At 39.3% G+C, this 25,796-nt stretch overlaps 1 protein-coding gene across 1 annotated transcript; it reads right to left on the bottom strand.

Annotated features, from left to right (window-relative positions):
• Positions 1-1,192: 1,192 nt before the first annotated feature.
• Positions 1,193-25,796, bottom strand: SLC26A4 (solute carrier family 26 member 4). The gene is made up of 20 exons (XM_049814173.1): positions 25,642-25,796; positions 25,086-25,225; positions 22,796-22,906; positions 21,039-21,229; positions 20,390-20,554; positions 17,671-17,823; positions 17,477-17,559; positions 16,366-16,513; positions 13,813-13,926; positions 12,965-13,042; positions 12,666-12,761; positions 11,095-11,201; positions 9,671-9,740; positions 9,250-9,342; positions 9,046-9,141; positions 7,013-7,243; positions 5,475-5,529; positions 4,998-5,143; positions 3,741-3,824; positions 1,193-2,101 (listed from the first exon to the last, which is right to left on the bottom strand). The coding sequence occupies exons 1-20, from the start codon at positions 25,794-25,796 to the stop codon at positions 2,078-2,080; spliced, it is 2,340 nt and encodes a 779-aa protein (XP_049670130.1). The 3' UTR covers positions 1,193-2,077.

Here is a 25,796-nt window from a genome sequence, read left to right as displayed (position 1 = left end):
AGCTCACTTACCAGTCCCAGGTAGAATATTTTACTTTTACTTTTTACATAAAATGTACATTCACTTTAGAAAAGCAATAGAGCTTCTGAGAAACATTACTGGCCTTGTGCGCTGGCAACAGTGCCTTTCATTCAGGTTGATATAAGTTGGGGCCATGGCTTGATAGGAAAGTTTTGTCAGTAATGTGGGCAGAAGTGCCAACCTCCTGCGTTAGGCTGGCGAATGGAAGGGGAGAGAATGAGGACGGGTAGCGATAAAAGTGTGACTTGTCAAATCACAGCCTGAGCCTAAGCATTAGTGTAAATAGAAATCAATACTTCGGTGTGAGGAGGTGCAGATCAGTCTGATTTGCCACTTAAACACACGCATAATTCTCAGCTTGTGGAGTTGCCAATCTGACATACAAATGGCATATGTCTTTGTAAATACAAACCTGCTTTTTTGCTGGTTTGGACTGGAACATCAATATCATCTAGGTTCAAGCCTGTATTGCATTTGAAATGGGAAACTTCACTGTCATGAGGACTGAAGTTTTTGCCTTAATTAAAGATGCCGGTCTGGTGCTGTTACCTACTGTGTAAGATACTGTCCAACTGACTGAAGGTTATAGGATTTTTTTCACTGATTTTGACAGAGTTCACTCAGGTCCTTAGGACGGAATAATTTATTTAGCTTATCTTTTCACTGGAGATTTTCCGCTAACATTACTTGCAGTAAAAATCTCTGTGCAGTGTGATATAGGAAAATTTCTCTGATGTAGTCAAATAAGGAGACTTAAGTACATGAACATACTGAAGCTAATTAGCCCACATTGTGAAACTTAAAGGGACTTTATGCTTGGACATTTCTTAGACTTTTAACTGTTCCCTCACCATGCAGGGTTTTTTCCATTTAAAAAGTTAATGTAGTGCTAAAAAATTTAAGGTAGCAGTCTGTTTTCCATCAAAACACATTTCTTCTTAATGAAAAGTAAGAACATTGATTTCCTGTGTATCTATCTTATATAGTCCTAAAGTAAAGATTAAAGTTTTGCAAGTCAAATCCTTTATCTTTTGTAAATTATTGCACTTGTGCGTTATGGGCTGTCAAATGTAAAAGAACAGCAGAAGTTTGATGTAGAATATTAAAAGAAGGGTTATGCTATATAAAAATATAACTATTCATTAAGCTAAATAAACTCCTATCTTCCATTTTTAAAAAAACAAACCTCTGTACATTCTTACTTGTACTCAGTAGCAGCCTGTTCCACAGATTCCATTAAGTAGTTGGGGACTAAGGTTTTCATGTATCTAATTTACATCATGTTCTGCCTCTTGGTGACCTAGTCAAAATAATCTTCTGTGTATACTTCATTTTAGGGACGATCATTAATAGTAGTGTATGATTTGCCACAATGGGATTAATACAGAACTAATGAACCCATATCCAAGGGTCTTTTCTATTGAAACTTGTCCTATTTAAAGTTTTATAGTAGTTCAGTGCCATTTGCTGTTCATGTGACTGTTTCACCTGTCACCCATTTCAGTTATCTAACAACCTGGAGCAATTTAAGGAATCGCTTGGAAAAAATTATCACGATACATTTTTCAAGATGTGCCAGCACGTATGCTCACACTAATGGTCTAGAATTGCGAAGCCTTGGCTGGCTAGAACTCCTGTGCTCTCGCTAGGCATTGTACAAATACAGAACTAACAGCTTGCCATCCAAACATTTTGGTCTCTTTGACTTTTCTGGGCAGACCACAAAGCAGCTTCTTATCCTGTACGCACTGATAAAACAGTGTAATGCACCTTCTGCCTGACTAGTCCCAAAACTGAGCACATCTTTCTTAACAGTCTTCTGATTTTTATAATCAACGTATCATACCGGAAAGTGCTTGCTGAATCAAGGTCCAGAGTATTTCCAGGATAACGTTAGCTAAAATTTGGAGGTTTCTAGAGATCTGTATCATTCAGACAAACAATCAGGGTTTTCTTCAAGTGCAAAGATTAGTTTCATTGCAGAAAATGCTTATATAGTACCGGTGCATAAATATTGCTGTGAGTTCACAGGTAAGACAGTACCAGCCGCCCATCTTCATGAAGCAAGTCTGCGCATAGCCTAGTGAAATGGTTTTCAAAAGGTGGAGAGAAACAGGCCATGGTTAGTTCTGAGTACACACCGCTTGGAAAAATAAAACGTTTGTGTACGTGTTAACTAAAAACTACCAAGTTCAACCTGGCATCAGTGAAAGTACAAAGAAAGTAACTGTTCTGAGGTAGTGTCCCTCTGACTTGCGTCTGCATCGGACAATTCAGTCTGGAAGCTGCAGGTCTGAAGGTTACTAGCTCTCACCTTCAAAATATGCCAATAAAGGTGGAGGGCACAAACCTCTCAGAACACTCTTTGACCTTGGATTGGTAGTTCTGTGTCTGGCTTCTTCTCTTATTTAATGACAATAATACAAATATTTAAGCAATCCTGTGAATAGAAATCAGAATTCAAGTCTTTTTGGCCTGCCATTCCCAAATGCTTTTGTTACAGTCATGGTGTCTTTCTAGTTTTTTTAATCCTTCATTTCCTTCTGTGCTGTGACTTAACAGAGGATTGGGAAGTGCTTCTCCCCATATTAGTGATAAAGAGTACTGTTTGGGTCTCTTGTAATATTCATACCAACCAAAAAAAGGAGGGGGTGAATCAGGAGTACCAAGTATCACAATCTACTTACCAAGCCCTGCTGAAGTTTGAGAGGCTTTTGCTTAGGGTCTGTTTCTCCTCTCACCAATCTGCCTTCCAAGCTGACCTTACCTTTTCCTATGGGACTTCATGCTATGGTAGAAACTACAATGCAGAGTGATGCTGAGAACCTCTACCCAGCCACAACCTCCCCTTACCAACTTCCCTCCGGGAACCTCTACATCCCACATGTGCAGCAACCTTGCTGCAGGATTTTGCTAGAGCATGACAGAGAGGAGGGTCACAGCATTCCTGTGGCTGAAGCAGAGAGACTAAGCACAGGGCACTGCCCCATTTTAGACAGGGAATTAAGAACAGAGTTCTGACTAGTACCACAGTAGGAGGGACACACAATAATCATGCCTTTACCTACATGGAGTGTATAATACTTCCAAGGTATTGATGCATCGCTAGTTTAATTCATCTTGGGCAATAAAAGGGCATTTAGCCAAATCTTCTATTTTCTGAATAAGCGACCTGCGTGCTGCACTGTTTTTTCAGCAGTAAGTGCTACTTTCTTTTCTGGCAGTATTTTCTAAATACAAAATATCATGGTATTGCTTTAATGGACTTGTGTTGTTGTGTGTTAGTTATGTTCAGTACACTGCTTTGCTGCAGCTTCTTGTAAAATGTTTACATTGTGCAAAAAGATGCCTGCTGTGTTAAAAGGAGGAATGAAGGGCGAAAGTTGATGGTAATTTTGGACTTGGGTGCTTCAAGCCCTACCTCATCTTCTTTTAGGCACCTGACTTTTACCTGTGTAAGGCAAAAGTAGTCCTAAAGTGACAGAGATCAGGAGGTGCTTGTGCACATACAATCTACTACATCTTAAAAAGACCTTGCCTTTTTCCACTAAGCACTGACATCCAGGTGCCCAAGGAGGGTATTTATTTATGGAGAAGGAAACTGTTGAGGGCTCAGATCAGCCACCATACTCTCACAGCGTGACTCAATGCTACAGGCAAAGGAATAAAGCCAGCAGTGTTCCATAAGTAATAGACACAATCAGTTCTAAAGTGCGTACCTCTTCCTGAACATCAAGTTCATCATCAGGACGGCTTGTTTCTGTGAATTCTATGGGTTCTTTAGACTCCTGCATGAGTGAAATCTTGGTAGAAAGAAATTAAGAAATGTGATGAGTTACGCGTTGTCTGTATCATTGAAATTGATTTATTACTCTGAATTACCTTAATATAACTTCCACAACTCACAGGAATCTGTTGTTCACTGTTCCTTGACAAAGCTGTTGCTTTAGTTCAGCTGAGAGAAACTTACATGTTGGAAAGCTTTTGGTCCTGCCTCTCTTTGTATGACTAGTTATGGCTTTGCAAAAATAATAAAAGCAGATTTGATTTCTAAACTGCTGTACAGCTTTGTCAAAATGTTAACCTCTACTATAAGACAGGACAAAACTTCTAGATCCTGGGTAGTAAGCAAACATTATAAAAAAAAAATAAGGGCTCCATCCTAGTTATTTAACAGCAATATTAATTACTCTTTATTTATAATACTATAATAGGAATTGCTAGGGAAGGAGTTGTGGTGAAAATATAAGGCCATTTTTCTAATGTGGGTCCACATCTTTAAACACTACAGAGTATTATGGTTATCTCAAAAAATGCAGAATACAACTAGGAAATGCACAGAGAAGGGCAGTAGGAATGAACACTAGCATGGAACAGCTTCCACACACACTCACACCAAGTAGAATGGGACTATTCAGCTTTGATCAGAGGTATATGAAATTATTAACAGTGTTGGGAAAGGGAGCAAGGAATGATTATTCATTGCAGCTAAAAGTCCAGAAATCCAACAGGATTAAATATTTATCATATAACACATTTAAAATTACAGAACCCATGGCCACAGGATAGTGTCAGGCTAAAACATGTAAAGGGGTTGCAAAAGGAGTATGGCAGCTGCATCGAAGAGAACTCCTTCTGCGACAATTAAATATAATGGTCCACATGCAACCTCTAGCTAAGGAAGTTCTTCAGCTGCCAGTGGTCAGAAACTAGAAAACATGTCTAAGGATGAAGTGTTCTCCATATATCCTGTTTCTCATGTTCTTTTCACTAACAAGACTCTGGGGTCGAGAGACCCTTCCTTTCATCTAGCAAGATATTTAGGTACTACAGAAGCTGTCCAATTTACTAGCCTCTCACTTTATTTGTACTACAGCTCTATGTCTAGTTTTCAAACATGCCATGCTGTAATGGAAATTGCAAGAATGAACGCTAGATGGTAGAAGGAAGGGAAACATACTACTGGATATCCTTACCTTCTCAAAGATGGGATCCTGGTTGTCACTGTATGTCATTTGATTCCTTATGTAGAGCACAGCATCATGGACAGTCAAGAAGAATATGTCTTTTCTGACTATATCATCAAAGAAGGCACTCCGTTCCAGTTGAGATATAAGGTTGTCTGAATAAAAGAAAGTCGTAATAGGTTAATACAATTTGAAGTAATTTAAGAAATAAATGTCAAAACACATGGTTACAACTATCAGAAATCAAATGTACAGCCAAATCAAGTCAATCAACCATAGCTTTGTCTTGACTTTTACTTTCCATATTTCCTTTAAACCCCACCATTCCTTGTGTCCCACTGCAGCCCACCATGTTTATCAGTGTGATAATTCACATTTTTATTAGAACAAATGCTCCCACAGACACATGTAGAGATCCCTTCTCATCCCTTCTCATATTCATTTTATTCTTTGCATGAGTGGTAGTAGAAATATTTGGATGTTTACCTTGATATGAAGCAAAGTATACTCTCACATCAATTCTCTCAAACTCTCTAATTATCTAAAAAAATAAAAGTTTGCAACAAGGACATAAATAAATAAAGCCTGTAAGGAGAAAATACATATATTTCTATATGTGTAATGTATAGGCACACACACACACAATTAATTTGCTTCTGAATGTTTTCATTCCAAATGGTATATTTTGTTTATTCATCATAAATAAGGAACTGCAATACTTTGCTATACGTAAATATCCAGTAGTTAAGTACCTGGCTGCTGAAGTGGCCTATCTTCAGCTATGTAAGTGGAACTATCAATTTTATGCATATATACATTGCTGCCTATTAAGGTTCTCATTCTGATCTCATAATATGAATAATCATGTATTTTCAAGTGAGAACCACGTGGGCCTGAGCAAACTTTATTTCTCCCCATGTACATGTGATATGATGCAATCTTTCACTGGCACATGCAAATTTTTTTGCACAGATTTTTCCCTCATGCAGTGCACCAGAAGGACCTGTTCCTGGATGAAAAAGCTGCATATGGGAAGAGTCATATCTGTGGACCCCCTAGCTCTTTTGTGTCAGAAGCCAGAACTGAATTGAAACTAGGCAGAAGGCTGAAGCAAGGCACAGAGTATTCTTGTATTTCAGTTAGTTAAAAGGTGGGAAACTGGATTCTACCCCTGGCTCCCTGGTGGCAGGCAAGTCTCTTAGTATTTTCAGAGGTGATTGCTAATTCCATCCCATTCTGATCATTGATAAACTAGAGTCTGGGTAATCGAAGATGTGGTTTATAGAGAGGCTAAGCAGTACCAACTACAAAATGAAGTTAGTGAAAGCAGCAATCTGAACACACAAAGTATCATAAAAGACTAAAGACTGCACAATCTGGTCCTACACACTTGTAACAGGGCACCAAAAAATAATGGAAATACTTGGCCTTTATCTCTTCACCTCATTTCCCTCTCCCTAAACTAGGAATATTATCTTCTTATCACATAGTGTGATGTTTGAAGATGAATTAATGAATGTTGATGAAGTACAGTGATATTAGCCACAGAAAACCCTATAAAGAAATTAATCATTCTTCCTTCTGTCATAATTCAAATAATATGGAATGAATAAATAAATTTTGTGCTAAAGACTGAAGTGATGGTAAGATGAAATTTTTACTACCTCTGTGTTGAGTGAGCATCATCCTGTGCCCAGATTAAAGCAGGAGGCATGTGGAAAGAAAATATATAACTAAAATATTTCATAACATATGCATACAAGGGGACCACATTTTGCAGTTCTAATTTTAGAGTACTTGACTGTGCAACCTTCATATTGTTCTTTTAATGCATTTTTAATTATTTTTTTTTCCACATAAAGTATGCACACCCCAATATTCTATCTCTTGCTGTGTAAGTTTTAAAGGTACTTTTCAAGAACAGACTTTTAAAACTTCAGAAATTAACTTCAGCTAACAGCTCTCAATTTAGATACTACTGACTAGTTTCATTTTCATGGAGCACCAGAAAAAAATGCTCTTACCGTTTTTATTGATCTCACAGCTACAATATCCAAGAAGGTTACTGCTCCAAAATCAAGAATGAGACTGTGGATGGGCACCTTGGGGATGTTTACTTTGACTGGGAGTTCTGAATTCCAGTCCACCTGGATCTCTACTTCTTTGGTGGGAACTTGAAGATCTTCGTTGTCTTCAGGGTCCTCATCAGTCTCAAAAGCTTCATTGTTAATACCAGGCTCACTGATGATGCCATTCTAAAGTGCAGATAATATATGGAAGATAGCATTTAATCATGGAGGAAGTTTTGGAGTTACAGAAAATACTTCCCTGTGATAACTTCTGTTTCAGGAATGAACAAGACCAACACTTGTGACCGTAGCCCCGGCTCCCACCCCCTGGTAATGTGGTTAGCATAACTAATGCCAATTTATAAGGCATGCAGCCATTCTCTGTGACCGAGCAGGTCATGTATTCATTCCCTTTCCCCTCACTCTCAGGCCTTGAAGGTCCTGTGAACTAAGTAGATAAATGAAACAGATTTCTTCATCCCCTCCCTACCAGCCTCAAGATTCCAGTGTGCCAGGCTGATTACTTCCTTGCCAGCCTTTAAGGTCCCAGGCATCCAGCCAACCAGGTGTTGTTGATGACCCCATCACCGAACAGGGAAGCGTAACAGTGCACAGAGCACCGTCCATAAAATTAAGCAGTTACAAGTCCTAAGTGGGGAATTTGGACCAGAACTGCTGCTGGACAGTGAGACCTGTGACCCGCCAGTGGCCAGGGATGCCTCCATTGTCATCTGCTTCCTCTGAGGACTGGGTGAGTGAGTTTTTTGAGTCTAGATTATGATTGTTATATTGATACATCAAACTGTGTATTAAGATCTGACCCAATCTGCAGAGGGTCCAGGTGATTAAAAACCGTAAGTTAAGTTAGGGTCTAGGTGATTAGAAACTTTAAGTTAAATGGTATTATAAATTCTGTATTACGCTACTTATAAATTGTACTACATTGATTCTGTTTGTAGAAATCCCATGCTGTTCTAATCATAAATTCTGTGCTATACTAATCATAAAATCATGTTAAGAAAAATAAAGCTTTAATTGTAACTACAATTTAGTGTCATCATCATTCTGCCAAGGATCCCTAAAAGAACCTGCCTGTCCCCTTAGTGTTGGGTCACAATACTGCATCCCAGAATTTAAAGAAAAACAAGATAGAGCACATAATTGCCTCCTCCTCTGTGCAGTGTATTACCTTTCCTCTTTTTTTCTTAAAAGAGCATCTTCCCGCAAAAAGGCCACTATCTGGAAAATTAAATAACTCAGAGCTACTCCCTCCTTCAATAGCTTTATTTCTAGGAGATATTTAAGACTAGTATTTTCAGCTTTGAATCAGATTTACTATATATGATAACACGGTAAAATGACTAGGTCAAAAGCTGGAATGTCACATAACTGAGCATTTAAGTGCATCGTAAATTATAATATATACAGGAAATACTGCATCCTGCACTGAGAACAATGGCAACAGGAAACCCATTTCTACCTTCCAGCTCTAGAGATTTAATAGGTTGTCTATACCTGTCCAGTCCTGTAAGCATTTAATTATTGAAGTGTACATTCCATACTCAGAGGAACGTATGTTGCTTTCTTTAAAGAGGATGTGGAAGGCTATGTCTACCAGCCAACTGACACAGCTCACCTCTGCATAGGAAGCTGGATGATAGGAGCATGTACACATGAAAGAGCCAGCACTTTTACTGCACAGAGACAATCTGAGGTGGTGAGGGGTAGAGGTAAGATCAGGGAATCTCTTGCTTCCACTCCTGTTAACACTATGTCTGCACAGCTGTCTGAATCTGTGGGGTCTTTGGCAATAGGTGTACTGCTCTGCTAAGTCTCCTGCAGGTCCCAGACTTCCTACCATAGTAATAAATCACACTTTTCCATCTTGATTTTGAAGATGAGTACAGCGGAACTCATAATTAAGGCTAAAGTAGTAAGTTCTAACAGTAATCCTTTGAGAAAGAATAGAAAGAAATAGAATGCTTTACCTTAGTAGCTTTTAACTTCCCCTTCTTGATTAGCTTTTGTATCTTCCTTAGTGCTTTGAGTCTCTTATTATATACCTTGACTGCATCAAATCCCACCTACAGAAAAAGGATAAAAATTAAATTATATAACTTTACCTAGATATAATTCTGAGGAAAACTCAAAAGACAGTTAAGAAGCATCCAAAACTATCACATATCACTTACTGTGGATTTGAGGCTGCTTTTCAGTCCATCAATGTTAGCATAAAAAATTGGACTTGAAAACTTGAGAATCTTCACACCTTCTGGTTCTATAACCTGTTGCCAAAGAATATAAGGTTAAGCAGGAACAACCATGTTTTGGCTAATAAGAAGCAGTTTAACTGTTTCAACAGTTCAACTACGTATCTAATTCACACAAAATGGCGTATCTTTGCTGATAATTGAGGTGATTCAGTTTTTAGAAGCTTACAGCCCCAGCATGCAATATGGACCAACCATCTGGATCAAGATGAAGAATTTAATGCTGAAAGTTGTTATCTTTGAGCACTCCACTTCCAAATTCAAATTGTCCACAATTTACAAGGCACAACTTTGTCTTACACTGGCTTGTAGACTGAAGGGAAACAACTCAGAAATTACTTACATTTTTGTAGTCCTTGACCTTCTTGTAGATGTCTGTGCCAGGAATGTTTCCAAAGCCACCCCATGAAGGACTAACAGAAGCAAAAAGAAAATTCAATGAAAGTAAAAATCATATTCAGGCATTCACAGAATTGAAGGGATTGCTGCATACAAACTGTCATAGACTCTTGTAGTCTGCTCCCTTCTGCCAAACTAATAGCCTCATTGCAAGTGTGTTGTATGTTTTGTGTCTGATTTGTAGTGAATGGTCCTTTTTAAAGACAAGGAACTCTGGTCTCAGCCTACTTGCTGCACCATTTTTATGTAGAGCTGAATGAATAACTTGTTCCATTTGTTTCCCAAACCAGAAAAATGTTTTAAAGGCAGATTAGTTTGGTTTGAATGAAAAAAAAAAAATTTTTGACTCTGAAAAAATTAGATAACTTTTTTTGTTTCAAATCAACTGAAACAATACATTTACATTCTTTTCAGATTATGTAAAACTTTTTGTCCAACCCTTTTAATTTTTATTTCAGTCAATAACAAAACCAAAATATTTTGCAGTTTCCAGATATATTTTGAACAGTTGAAACAAATTGTTTTGAAGTTTGTAAAGCCTTACCTTCCTTTTGTATTTTGATTTCACATACCTGAGTTGAATTTGGGAATGTTTTCTGAGGCTCTAAAAATTCCATTTTTCATAATTTACTATTCTGTAACAAATTTTGCAAGGCTTTATTTTTATGCATTTTCTGACAGTGGAACTATCCTTTGGTATTGCTAGTAACCATACTCTCTGTACTCCAGGCTGAAGGAAAGGAGTTATGTTGTATTTTCAGAGAAAAGATCAATGAAAAGTAACAAGATGGCCAAATAAGATTCTGCAAAGCCACCTTTTCTCACCTTTCCACTACCATATGTTCTTGAACAGCAATAAATCAGCCACAAGCACAAAATTTTGTCTTACTCTCATGGTTTCTCTTCCTCTCCTTGCACAGGCATACACTCAGTCTTGTATAAGCAATAAGTGAAAAGGTTATTGGCATGTGCAACATAGTGTAGTAGTATTACATGTTAAGAGTTACTATAAGGATCAATTAATTACAGAAGCCATTCATACATCTTTTTATATTGGATCTGAAATGTTTCTCTCCCTTTCCAGACCTCAGCTATGTGGGTGCATAAATAACATACGGCTAAGTACCACCAGATTACCCAACATGATACAGAATAAATACTGATAAAATAATGCAGCTTCTCTTTTATCAGTGTAAGTAAATGATAGCACACAAACAGTTTTTTGTTCTAAAGAATAGATTTTTTCCACTTCAAAATTTTTGTAAACCCAAGCAGGTTTTCTGCCACAATTCATCTTGCTTTTCAGCATATTCTCCTCTTTTTTCGTGGTATAACACTAACAATTATTTCTGATTCTGTGTTACTTACAACTGAACTCTCAGCACAACTGTCAGCAATCCAAACAAAAGGCCAGCAAGTAATCCCAAATCAAGTCCCAGAATGATGGATGCTACACACGTAAAAACCCAGATCATCTGGAGAGGAAATAACAAATGTAAAGTCTCTTAATTATAACATGTAACTTCTGGTCATGCTAAGGAATCACTAGACCAGACAATATGAGTAGCAGAAGAATTTAACTTTGGAGATGATCACAGAACACTAGTAATTAGCTGACTTCCATACAAAAGTCTTCCTCTTCCTCCAAGATGCTTCTATCCATCACTATCTTATTAGGCATGGTTAGCTTTTTAGGAAATAATTTTTTTTAACATAACAACATTTTTCAAGGATCCAGTTACTTTGGTGAAATTGAAGGACATGCAGTTAACCATTGCTTTTTCTTCTTTCTGATGGTGGCAGTCTTTATTAATCTTTCTTTAGAATTTGGAAAGAATTTATTTTCCTGAGATGTAAAATACTGTAAGATGCCCCTCCTGCAGACATATAGAGAGGGAAGGGGGCTCCTCAGTGATATCTAAGAACCAGAACTGTTGCAGAGAGGTATTTCATATTAGCAGGCTGATGGCACTCTCTAAAGTCTCCACTGAATACTCAGGCAGAACAGTTGAAGTGGGGTCCTCAGTTCCTCCCTACGTCACTGCCCAGGCAGAACATCCAGTGGACCCAATCTTTCAAAAAGCTGAGTGCCTGCACTTCTCAATGAAGTCAGTGGGATCTTTTACCTATAAGGAGAACTAGTAAACAATTGACTAAAAAATTTCAGATCTACCTAAGGCAGGTACTGCCCAATGACACACACTGTAAAATCGAAGCATAGTAAGGACTGCATGGAGAAAATACTTTCCATACAATCTTTTCCTGCCCCAATAGCCACACTGAAGATCTATTCCACAGGAATTAAAAAGGGTGAGGTGTGACCAAGTACCCTGAGATATGGTTATAGCGGTTTGTAAGAAAAGCCTGCTCACATATCCCTTAGCATGCTAAATGTATCCACATTCTAGCTTGGATTAGTCTTGCTACAACAAGAAAACATATTTTTCTGAGGACTACCTGAGATTATCCAGGCAAATGGGATGCTAATGTGGTAACAATGTAAATATATGTACATGAATTAAGAAAAGGTCGGCTTTTCTGACCCATTTAAACTGTACAAAAGATAAAAACAGAATGGTAAAGGTGGCAACAGGCCATCTTTATTCTGATTTTCAAGCCATCTCAACACAAGATTGCTGTAAACTATGGTAATTGCTATGAAGGAGTCATCACTGCACAGGAATACCCTGATTGGCACCCTTACTGTGGGGTATAGGGAATAAAGAAGATAAGCAGAATACCATATAAATCTCTAAACCAGGGAATTTTTAACTGGCCTCATGGCACGTGCATTTTGAGGACGCACATTAAAGTTTTCTGATGTTAACCCTACAAAATTCTGTTTATATGATAATTAAGAGAAACCTGGATGGCATTAAAAGGCAAAAAGAAAACCAGACAAAAACATTCAGGAGAAAAGAAAAAATTCAGTTACTTACAGCATCCACTTTATTCTGTCTCCACAGACGGGGAACATCAAACACTTGCATGAACATCCCTTTCAAGTTAGCTATGACTACAGCTGCCAACACAGACTGTGAAGAAAAATGATGGAAAAGTGTTATTCAGAAGCCAAGATGCATATTAAGATAGCACTTAACATTATACCCTATAAACCAGAGCCTCATCTGGTATCAGTCACCATAGTTTAAACAGAGCTATTAATTTGGCCCATCAAAGTTGAGCATTTGGATCTGATTGGTGCTGGTGGCTGTGCTGCAGAGGACAAGTACGGTACCTTTTGTAAGGGCTCTAGCAATTTCCCCAGGGCAACAATGGAAATCAAAACAATCCCAGCTGAGATTATACCAGCAACCTGCGAAGAACAGAGTGTTTATAGGAAATGAAGTTATTAAGACTCTATCTTATGTTTCTAGGATTACAAAGAAAAATGTACAAGTAGTTGCACATTTCTTTAGGAACAAGAAGACCTGCCAAAATGCCATTGTGTTTAGGCATACATGGGCAATCATTATACGCTTCGGCTAACACAGAGGGAATTCAATTAGGCAGGTAGTGTAAACAACTGCACGCAAGGTAGTAGCTCTTGGAGAGGTTACATTCCATGGAGAGATGAAAGGAGCAGAGTCTGTGTGGCAGCTGGAAAAGGGGCTGCTGGATAACCTGTAGTTATCCACTGCTAAAAAATGCAAAGCTGTAGTATGGTAAAACAGAGTAGCTTACTCAACATGAGAAAGATGGCACATGGTCAGATGAATGGCAAAGAGCAGGGCTGCTCAGGCCAGCACATGGGAGCACAGCTGCAAGACGATTTCCTCCCTCATCCTGAATTCCTACTGTGACAAACTCAGTCCCTTAACTGAGAATGAAATTCTGGTGAATTAGGTTTGAAGGATTTCTGGCCCCTAATGTAACTCATGCTATGTAAAACTTGATTGCCCTCTTCTGGCAGAGCTATAAAAATGATTCACTACCAAAGCACAAGCTGCTAGCTAAGATACCTGTGGCTTTCCACGTGCCAGCTTTCACAATCATTTTAGGGCTATTTTCATCCCATTGTGAAAGCTGTGCTCTATACAAGATTAAATTTGCCTGTGCACAGTACTAGTAAGAAGAGGTCATTACCTGAGTCTTTCCACCAGTACTTTCTTGGACTGCAGTCCGTGAAAGAGCAGTAGTTGCAACAAAACAAGAAAAGGCACCTGAAAAAATGTTGCTGAACCCAAAGGCAATAAATTCCTGAAAGATAATTAGATGATGCTGTAAATACAGATGCCTGAAGACAATTTTGCAATGGAGAATGACAATAGCTTCTACAGTAGTTTATAAAGTAGGTAGCACAATAATATTGAGAAGATGGATTAATAATAGCTGTTAAATGTTTACACAAATTCCTCTTGTGCCAGTGTAACTACCTGTGTTTGGAAACCAATACAATGAAGTTGGCATACTCTCCCTAATTGTACATACTCATCTTAGTGTAAAGATATTTAAAGCTTATTTCCATCAATGTTATCAAACCTAACACTTCTAACAATTATACTGGTATAATTGCATCAGGAAATGGGACTAGTATAAATTTAACCCCCAAGTATCATCAGCTAAACAAATAATTTTAATCAGTACAACAGTCTCTGTTTAGACAGGCCTTAATTAATGCAAAGCATTGTATTATTAGTAGAACTAATCAGGAACTTTGCAATAAAACAGTTTCACTGAAAACTTCTAGTTTGTTGAGCCAGAAGTTTCTCACTCTGAACATCCCAATGAACTCATGCTGAGTCCCAGGCAGCGTTCTCATAGATTTGCCCCAGGGTCACAGATGCTGGCGCCTACTGATGCTGGTTGTTCTGCTCAAGTGACAAGGACCCTGGAGCTTTATGTCCTGGGATCTGGGCCATTCCTCTGCTGGGAAATGAAGCATTTGGGAGCTGCCTGCAACCCCACAGAATTGACAGAAACATTGTTTTCACCAAGCTGACAGAGACACAAGAACTTTTCACTCACTGCAATTTTTTAAAAATATAATTTGAGATTTGATTTTGACTCTCTCCCTTCTTTTCTCCAAAATGAAATTTCCTGTAAGCTTTTCTTTAAGCTCCAGCTACAAGAACAGGATTTTAAAGTCACATTCTTTAACACAACAGACCTAGATGATTCATGCCTATTCCTGTGTAACAGCTGTACTCCACAAGAAAATGTTGGAAGTATGGTTCCTACTGTTTTTAGGTCTTAATAATCTATGAATCTATGAAGACAAAATAAACACTGGCAGATAATAGTATGTACCCATCCTTCAAAATCATTTTAATACCTGCTCTTATGATGTTATTTTAACTTCTCCAGTTCAAGTAAAAAATGTGTCCATCATTCATGGCTGTATTGAACCTTTGCTATGTGTAAAATTCATAGCATAGTATTGAAAGGAAGGCACTTTGCTTTTACAGACAGTAATTATATTACTACAATATTTAATTAGTATCTTTGAAGCACATCAGTGCTGGCAGAATAGCATATTCAACAGAAGAACAGCATAAACAGCACTTCCAGGAATACGTATTATTCATTCAGATTTATTAAACTGAAAGTCAATGCATTTTAGGCAACTTTAAATCAAAGTGTTACCAGATATGAACTCTGTGTATTGTAAAGTGACTGGCATGTTCAGAAGTATAATTTTGTTACATACTGCAAAACAGTGTTTCCCAAATCAAACTTTATGTAATCCATTAGTACTAAAATATCTTAAAATAGCTTATCTATTTATTGTAGTGAGTGCATTTTCTCATATGTTCAAAGGATAAAATTCAAAATTAGCATAGATGCAGGACAAGGAAGCTTTCTGACATTCTTCTCCCACACCCATGGGCAAGCCATATAACCCCCTGTGAAGACACTGAACAACTGCAGGAATTCTTTAAGAGCTTGTCAATGCATACATAGCTCATGTAACATTCTAGCTATGTGCCTTTAGAAACCAATGGTTTAAACAATTCAGCCATTTGGTGCAGACAGTTATTCAAGTATATTCATATGCTGGTGGGCATTTACGTTTGTGAAGCTGCAGGACTTAGCTATACAGTTCCAAGTATATTTATATTGATGTAACTGCTGTCGTGCTGAGAAGTACAATTTATTCTGTAGGAATAAAATCATGCCTTAACTGAAAAATTCAACTGATACAAATCCTGCATGTAGACTAAGCCTAAATAAAGCTGTCCAGAACAGCTTCTTAGCTTGATATTGCCTCCCTCCGTGCCCCACACCCCCCCAGCAATTCACCTCAAAATATGCCTTACAAATAGAAATGGAAAGCAGGTTTCTAAAGCTGGCCATGTCAACTTGACATCACCAGAAAATTCCCCTATACAGTGCTTAGCTTTAATTATCTTTCCAGAGCTACTGCAGTCACTAAAGCAATACAGAAGGAATTAATTAGTATGAAAAGCCCACACTGAAGATAGAGCATATCTGGTTCATCTCTATGTAGTAAAATTGTCAGGTAATATATGGCCACTTCAGCTATTTCTTTTCAAAGTTGAAAGAACTTCTCCTGTCAGACTTCAACTTTAGTCTGAAAAATGGGTGTGAATGACATTTCTTTCATTTGGCTACATAAGTCAACATGAAACAGAACTTAAATTCACTATGTTTATAAACTATTTTGGTTATACATACCTGGTTTCCATCAATAGCATAGTCATACTTGGTTGCATATACTTTCCCCACAGATACAGCAATAGCATAAGCAACGATAGCAATGGAAAAGGAGGCTGCTATCATCTGGGAAAACAGGCTGACATCTGGAGGTTCAGGAGGCAAAAATCTAGCATTTAGAAAATATATTAGTGTTATCAACTTTGATCAAATTCTGTTCTTACTAGAATTGTCAAGGAGTTTGAGGAGGAGGCATACAGGTTGCTTATAATATGAAGTGTAATGTTTCAAGTTAATAAAAAGGTGGAAACAGGCCATTGACATACAGAACATGCTTATCTAGCTCACCATAGCCCAAATCCTGATGCTATTAGTCAGCAACAAAGCTCCCATTGTTCTCAGCATGACTGAGATCTGGCCTTATGATAGCAAAGTGAAAAAGTACATTTTTTGAAGCATTGAATAAAGGATGTATTGAATAGTATGATGAATTACATAAATATGTTAATGACACTTCATACTATTGTTAACATACTTCTTCAGAAGATCTCAAAAACATTTTATCCCCTACTGTGTTTCCACAAATTTTAATTAATCAAGCCCTGAATACCAAATGGAATGTGAAGGTTACTACTGTGAAGTGCTCTGAATCTTTCAAGTGAAAGTCTCTACCAGTGTAATCCTCAACATCCTTGCTTCTATGACTATGGAAGTGACAGGACTGACTGGGATAACAGTTGTGGCATGAATACGAACCACAGTGGGATAATTCAGGTCTACAGAAATTAAATCTATGCAGAATTTCATTATTAAAAATCCTTTAATTTTTTATTTTTTTTTTTACATTTTCCATAGTCATATATTCACTTCAAGAGCATGAAGCAATTAATTCTCAGATGAACTTCATGAATCAGGTAGATGTTCCTAAGCCCATTTTACAGATGAAGGAAAGCGAGGCATCATATTTAGGTGGCATAATTGACAGAGCCAGAAGTAAACTTCAGGAAGTCTCCAGCTCTGAGTTCTAAACTCAGGTTACAGCTCTCAATATCTCTTTATGTCTTTTCTCTTACCACTGTCAATTTTAGCCAATTAAAAAAATACCTATTTCCCAGAAAACAAAAGCACTCACCCTCTTGGAATGCTCTTAACAATGCCTGCATTGTATTTTTTTTCCAAGTCAGCAGCATATGAAATGCCAGTGGCTACTATTGTCTGTAATAAAATAAAACAGCAGTTTTAATACTTAAAAAGAGTTCTTGTCTTCCTGTAGCTAGTACCATCTATTTTATCTGTTATCCATTTTCATTATGCTCCTTTGCTTACCACAATAACTTCTATTGGTATAGGTATAGGTATCTTGTGTTTGAACCGATCATTTATTTCTTTAACTACCATGCAGACAAAAATGGTGAGGAGTCCAGCAGTAAGATCTGCAATGTTGGTGGTACCAATTTTTTCAAATGTTTCAATAAGAGTCTGAAAAATAAAAATGACAACATAAAACATGCCCGTGTCCACTTGAAGGATGTGAAAATACTCATGAGAAGATCCAGATGCACAGGGTTTTGGAGGAGGCAGAGTTACTTGTTTGTTGAGGCCTGGAGGAGCCTGAGGATACCGTACTGTCACCGTGCTACAGAATCAGTGAATGGATTTAATGGTGAATTTAACTGAAAAAGCATAACTCCAAGAATTGACACACAGGGGGCTTCTGCTTCACAAATTTTAGGAAATTAACACTTAATAAGAAGTGCTAAACCCCAACCTGTGTTCTACCTCTACCTGTTCTTGGAGCAAGGAAGGGAAGATCTATAGCTTCCTCACTTTGAATAGTAACAGAGATCCTCATTTTTCTATTTAAAAGACAGCTAGCAGACCCATGGGCAAAACTCTGGTTCACTACGTGCCTAGTACATATGGTCTGTGGATTACATGTTTCCTATTTCCATTGTCGACATCCACAGAATGCATATAAACATGTGGGTCCTGCCAGGCTGTGGAGAATCCTACACTTGAGAAAAGCATTCACTAAACCTCACCTTATGGTACATTAACCCTCCCAGCACAGTTCAGTCCCAGGCTGGAGGACTCTCACAACAGGGCTGCAATAGGCAGGTCCCTTCTCTACCCTTGCTATGCCCTTGCTTGGTCCTATTGTTTATTGCAAACAAGTGTACAGAGAAAACACGAAGGGCTGATTACAGAAAAGCTACAAATACTCCTCCATCCTCCTCCTGACCATCAGGGCAATACTCACTTGCCCGCTGTCTCCAAGAAAATTTAATTATTCCATGCATAGTGAAGCAGCTTTAACAGAATGATCTGGTAGAAAAGAGGTTAGAAACAGACTTCTTGTATCCTGGTAAGCTTCCCAGATATTGAGCTGTCAGTTTAAAGGCAAGGGGAGGGTTGCAGCAGCAGTACCACTACTACCATTCTGAAAAGACTCTGGTTTTGAAATAAAACATCTGAGTGCTTAATCAGCTATGTTTTCTAAGCTAAAGAAGAAGCCTTCCTGAAACACTGAATCAGATGCCTTTCTTCAGGTGACTGAAGCCACTTCTTGCCTGTTGTACTGCTTACCATGGACCCCACTCTTACTGACCATCTCTCCCACCGCCCCACTTCACAGGGCAACAGTAACTTCCTAACTTCAGGTTGTGGATTCTGCTAATGTTGGATGCTTAGTGTTGCAGTTTGTTAAAACACCACTTCTCAAGCAAGTCCAAATTTGCTGAAGCTGACACAGCAAGTCACCGGTTGAGCAGACCAGAAATCACAATTTCTTTGCTCTACACACATCTGCAAACACATTGACTTGGCATACCTGTAAGAACACAGAAGCTTTGAGCTTTAACTTAAAAAGCATTCCACTCAGACTTGCAGGAGCTGGAAGAACCATGTAATTCCTTTTCAGAAATACTTTCTACTAAATGTACTACCCTTCAATAAACATAAAAAATTGAGATAGAAAACCTGCTGGATTAATGAGTCCATCACCCTGCCAGGTATGTTCTAAGGTCTACTAGATAGTACTTTTTCTCATCTAATTTTGCTTGTTCTGAGGGAAAGAGTTTTCATTAGTTCTGAATAGTCCCAGAACATAATACCTTTTTTTTTTTTCCTAAACAGTCCATCGGATTTTTTTTTCTAAATTTTACCTTGCTGGTTGTAGTTATATTCATCCTATTATTGCTAATCTAGATGTCTAACGTATTTTTGCTAGTCTGGTTGCCTGAACTGGCATGTAAGATCTGTAAATACATTTTTTTGTCTAAAACAGCCTCTTTTAGAAATCTGTTATTCTAATGTGAAGTGCTATGGAAGATCTTAAATACTATAAACCTGAATAGTTTCATGCTGAAGTCAGTGACAAAACTCTCAATAATTTTCCTGGGGAAGGAGACTATTCCGTAATATGAGATCTCTAGGAATTCAGTATTTCTGTAATCCGGCCAAAACATTTCTCCATTTGAATGTTTTCTCTAAGACCAACAAATGGAGTTGTGACAGCAACATTTAGCCTCACATTAGCTAAGCAGTAGGTACCTGGCTGCAGGGTGGGAATCTACACCCGTCTTTGGGTATTCACAAGTATGGCTACAGTGTGGAATGGAGAATTATGCCCTTTACCAGAATGACCTGCTGGTTTAAGAGTAAAGAGCGACGTGACAGTGTTAAGAAATGATGAAACATCCTTCACAATAAGCCAGAAAGCAAGGGGTGGAACAGAAAGTAAACCTAGAGAAGAACTGTTTTGCTGGATAATTACATTTAAACTTTATGTGAAAAACTGCTCTGCTGAAAGACTTCAAGATGGCAATTAGACTTTCTGTCTGGGGAACCCTGAAAGCAGCTACTTAAGAGCCCCACAGCTATAAATTAACAGCTGCAGATCTTCATTTGAGTGGGAACTAAATTAATGCCCTATACTTAGCAACATACATATATGAACCATTCCTGTATGAAATGGAAGCAGAAGATAAACAATTATATAAAAATTCTGGCATAAACCCAAAACAGATTAGAAGGGCATACTTACATATATTATGGAAAGGACACCATTATAGTTTTTAGTTGAAACATTTAGGACTATTTTCAATTGTGACACAAGCACTTGAAAAGCAGCTGCAGTTGTGAATCCCCCAACTAGTGGATCTGCAAGGTACCTCACAATGAAACCAATCTGAAGGACTCCAAATATTACCTGGAAAAATCATGAAGAATAATAGCTTGCTAAACAACAGAAAGGTACACTTTTATTTGGTGATTTCTTATGCTTTTTTCTTTTCTCTTTGTTTATACAGAGTCTTAGGACCATCTTCCCCCATTGCAGCCTAGTGTAGCTTAATATCATGCCATCCAAGGAAATAAAGGAGACCTGAAAAAACATGTGAAAGGATGCTCCAGGATATGCACCATTAGCACTTAGTTTCATGCAGGTCTCTTGGTCTGCAATCACAGGGCTAGTCTTCTGTTGTCTGTGCTCCCAGTCACGCTGCCACAGACTCTGCCCAGGATAAGAGGAACAATCCCCCAAAAGCTCTTCAGAGTTTGAGATTTCTTTCCTTCATTTTTGTGTTTTACTACAGGAAAATGTCTTACTGCCCTAGGAGGTATTTCCATGCCGTATGTTTTCCCATTAAAATTAAAGCAACATCAACCTTGTGTCTTCAAGCCAACTATTTTACCTGTAAAATTCCAACCAGAAATGTGAGGGTACTAGCAATCAGCACTCTCTGCGCATCTCTGGATTCAGTGTCTATCAGTGTCCCTGTACCATTAGTCCCTGTAGCATTACTGCCATCTATGAGAAAATTATCATCAGGGGCCATGCTCAATACAACAGATCCCACCATCAAACTGACTACAGGGAATGGACCTGTAATGACAAACAGAAACACTAAAGTTTAATATATATCAAAAAGAAGCATTTATCAGACTAGACAAACAAACTCTGAACCAGAAAATCAATTTAATATTTTAACTGAGGTACACTAGTATTATTAGGGGGCCAGGAGCCACAGGCACTGCGAACATGACATAAAGATAGAACTCCTTCCTTAAATAACTTACGTTCTACGCACAGGTGCGGTTTTATGCTTTGCTTAAGCCAATTCAGAGCTGTACCAAGGCCAAAAGGGGCAACATGTTCCAACCATCTTCATTGTATCAGCACTACAACCAGACAAAACAGAGCACTGATCCAGCTGAAATCAACTTTTTTTTATTTGGTCATGGTTAGTTTGCAGCTGATCCAGATTGCCACATAGCTGCACGGTTAGGAATCCCAACACCACAGTGGTGGCAGGAACATGCACCAAGGGGTAGGACCACATCTTTGGGCAGTAGTGTGGTATTACATTGGCTAAAGATGACTGAAACTATACTTTGGGCAAGATACAGAGAAAGTAAGTGATCATTGTGTCAGCAACACACAATCTAAAAGTAATTGCATTTGTTGCAGTTATTTACTAAAATTTGTTGCAGAAAAGGAAAATGTCATTAAATATCTTGAAGGATAAGTTAATTTTACAGATACCTTAGAGGACACCTCATGAGTAAGAGTACTGGAGAAAGCATAAAAAGGAGCATTTGATAATGTAGAAAGTAGGAATGGCAACATAAGCAGAGGTGACAACTCAGACCTGGATAGCAATGTGAGCTGATAGGTAGGAGAAGAAGAGGCTAACAAAGTGGGGAGAACATACAGAATTATTTGATGCAGCAGAGAAGAAAGCTGATGAAAAAGCGTAATATCATGCCAAAGCTTTGGGAGGGGAAAACAATCTAGTCTCAGTAGATCTGAACAAGGAAAGACCATATTTGGTTTGAATGAAGAAAAAGAAACTTCAGTGATCAAGCTGTAACATGAATTTTAAATATGAGAACTGACAGGAAATAAACCCCATATTTTAAAGAAAGTATTCAGAAAGAATCAACAAGGTTTACCCATAGCCTTGATGTGAGGACCTAGAGCGAGGCTGGAGTGCACACACAGGTTCTGGGTCTCAGCGACAGGCAAGAAGATGATATTGTCCACAGTGATCAAAAAAAGGATGCAGCAAGGAAGGCTTGTAGAGAAGACTAAAAGAGCTCCGTTTTAGCCATCTTGAGCTTTAGGTGATAGACAAAATGTCTGTTCATAATGCCTACTGAGGCCTTGATCTTGTAATTTCTTGCATAGAGTGTAGTCAAAGACAAGATTTAAAGTTCAGCATAAATGCAAGCAAAAAGCACGCATGGGCACAACTGAAGTTAGCTATTATGCACAATTGCCTGTACAGAAAATAAGTAAGCCTTCAGTCCCCCAGACCCACCAATATTAATATTCAGCACAACCACTTTGGTTCAGAAAGCAGTTATCTTGTATGAAATATGAATGTTCACAGTGAGGATTAACATTTTGTAATAGGTAATTCACTGTAATTTGAACACATGCAGTTACCAACTGAGATGTGCCTTGAAGTTCCCAGGAAAAAGTATGTCAGGATGGGAAAAAAGGCAGAATAGAGACCATATCCAACAGGAACTGCAACCAGCAAAGCATATGCCAAACCTGAAATGATAGATCATCAAAACATCAAAATCTCTCAACAAACTACTATCTTGTCTAGAACAGGCTTTCAGAAAGATTTACTCCTTTTGTCCAGATACAATTTAGAATGTGTTTTGTCTGTAAATCAGTTGCAGGCACATATGTGAGTATCAATGACTGTAAATGATTGTATATCCCACACTGGTAGCTGGATGAGTAAGTACTGAAAGATGTTCCTATATTTGTATAGGCAGCACAAAACAGGCTCAGATGTGAAGTGGGGGAACACTGTTGCAAGAGTGAATGGTCTGCCCCTTGAAAGAAAAGAATGATATGTGAAGTGTTCTAGTTACAGACAGAAATTTCAAGCACAGGCTCTGAATTATTGCACTACAAATATGCTTCAGTATGTTCAGCCCTTCTGAAAATCAGGCCACTTTTTTTTCAGTATCAGCTTAAAAACTTAAAAAACAAAAGTAAATCACGCAAATTTGAGTTTTGATCCTTATCATCATCTTCCTTTATATACCTGTTCAAGCTGTCAAATCCAACAAACAATGGAAAAAAAAAAAGTTGCCTTCAGTATCATATCCCAGTTAGCTCCCACTGCAGGGTGTAGTATTCTCCTTCAAAGATACCGCAAAAACCTATCAGGGCTCAAAACAATTGAAGTCCTGGTCATACTACTGTGACCGGTGGGAGGACTGCAAGCAACACACACAGTTGCTGGGAGTTAGGGACTGCAGGGACTTGAAGATGCCAGAAGCCTCTTTTCTGGCAAACATTTTGGCCAATTTTCCCTGTATCGCATGATTTAGAATTTCAGAATTATTACAGTTTTTTTAAATTACAGCTAGATTTAGATTTGCACTATTTTTTTTTATTTTTATTTTTTAATACCTAGGTGGGAGACCAAACAGTCTATTTCAGAAATCAGTTTTACAAGTGGAATCTGATTGTGAGAAAATCAGCCCCACTGTGAAAAAATACATGAGGTGGTTACAGTAAGAGCATAATAGCTGTAGTAAGTCATATGAAAAGCCCACCTAGTGCAGTTCATTTTAAAAGGCAGGGGAGTCCTGTAACTGTGGCACCACTTTCAGCAGATATCTTCCAGCTCTGACACAGACTCTCTGCGGGGCTGGGGACAAGTCACTTCATTATTTCTCAGGTCACCCTATGCCTGGGGCAGAAGTCTGTAACGTTTTTTTGCTGCCAGTCTGTGCCTTCCTAGAACACTCCAAGGGAACAGGCAGTAGTAGGGAATACTTGTGACTAACTGGGAATGTGTAAACTGTTTTCTTTGTTCCCAATGTAAGTCTTTGCCCCCTTGTGCAAGCACTTAATTTCCACTGAAGGAAAATGTGGGCTTGACACAGCTAGCTTAACCTCCCCCAGTCCTGAAAAATTGTGAAAATAGTGTAAGAACATTATTGAGATGAAAGAAATGAATGTGCTGGATCGTGTCAGGGTTACAGCTAGTCTTGTCTTTGAAAGTGGACCTTATCAGCTGCCTCAGGCAGAATGGTTCTGCCCTTTAGGTCTCCCTTAACTAGCCTATTTTAATTAATTTCTGCTTATTTCTACCACTCTTCTATTTCTTCATCTGCTGAATGCCTTCCTAGTAAGGGGAATAAGGAAGTAAGGAAAATTTGATATTGCAAGCCACGTACTGTAAATATCCATCAAGTTTATAAATTCTGTTAATGTGAATATGTTGCCACTTCCTTGAGAGTTGTTTTCTGCAGATATCTGAGCAACCTTACGGGCCAAGTTCTAAAGGTGAGTAGATATCAAGGTTGCGTGATTTTGGGGCAATAACTAGATTTGTGTAGGCAGCTGCAGGAGAGCTATAGGCTCAGATAACCAAGAAAGAGAAATAAGACCACATGACCTATCTGATTCATCACAATGTACTTAAAATTTTAAACATAAAACCGAATGCTCTTTCAGTAAAAGTCTTGGGAAAAAAGTTAGGCACATCCTGACAGCACATCAAAGGAAGTTAAATCTTCTAGCCGAGCAGAGAAAGAAGGAATAAATCGAAGCCATCAATTATTTATCGCAAAATAATACCTAATATCTAGTATTAAATAACAAGCCTCAGATTTGTAATTCCATCTGCAAAACACCCCTGTGTTCGGCCGGCTCCCTTACAGAACCGCCCTCCAGCACCGAGGGCCGACGTGCCCGGCTTTACCTTGCAGGGTGGCGACGAGGCCGGTGCTGACCCCCGAGATGACATCGCTGATCAGCCACTCTTTCACCCGGTAGTTCGGCAGCCACTCCAGGATGGGCAGAAAGGACCTGGCAATCTGAAAGGCCCTTTTTCTCGAACACCTGCCAAAAAACCACAAGCGATGAGCGCACCCCGCGGGGCTGCAACCGGGAAGCCCCCGGCAACCCCCAGCCGCCAGAGAGCGGGGGCGACGCACGTTTCGAGGCAGGGACTGCCGCGGCCGTGCCTTCCAGCCAGGGATGGGGCACGAACCGGGTCCGCAGGGCTGCCTCCTGCAGGAAGCAGCCTGCGGGCGGCTGCCTCGCCTCCACGCGCTTTGACAGGCAGGGAAGCGAAGAGCGATCCGCCGAGAGACCCGCGTTGTTCGGGCCCCTTCGACCCTCGGCGGGCGGGAGTTCGCCGTCGCCGGCACGGCGCGTCCCCCGGCGGCGCCCGGCTCTCCTCACCGCTCCCCGGCGGGCCCGCCGCGCCCCGCTCCCTGCGCCTGACGGGGCGCCCCCCGGGCGCCGCCACCCACCTGCAGGCCGCCTGCGCCCGCTCGCGGAGCGTGGGCGGCAGCGGCGGTCGCCGCTCGTTCTCCTCCTGGAAGCCCGCCTCGCTGTAGATGGGCCGCGCCACCACGTAGTGGCTCAGCTCCGCCAGCGGCTCCTCAGCCCGCTCGCCCGCTGCCAT

Source organism: Accipiter gentilis, chromosome 11 (assembly GCF_929443795.1).
Source record: "Accipiter gentilis chromosome 11, bAccGen1.1, whole genome shotgun sequence".
In the NCBI taxonomy this organism is placed as follows: domain Eukaryota; kingdom Metazoa; phylum Chordata; class Aves; order Accipitriformes; family Accipitridae; genus Astur; species Astur gentilis.
The sequence above is the reverse complement of the archived record's forward strand: the minus strand, read 5'-3'. Positions and strand labels throughout refer to the sequence as shown.

What these genes read in the sequence shown, in the direction of transcription:
- SLC26A4 (XM_049814173.1), bottom strand. Translation starts at nt 25,796, where the DNA reads ATGGCAGCGGGCGAGCGGGCTGAGGAGCCGCTGGCGGAGCTGAGCCAC. An exon ending in GTTGTGCTGAGAGTTCAGTT is followed by an intron (nt 9,741 to 11,094) that starts GTAAGTAACACA and finishes TGCTTCTGTTAG; the next exon opens with TCCTTCATGGGGTGGCTTTG. An exon ending in CTGTGAGATCAATAAAAACG is followed by an intron (nt 5,530 to 7,012) that starts GTAAGAGCATTT and finishes TTATTTTTTTAG; the next exon opens with ATAATTAGAGAGTTTGAGAG.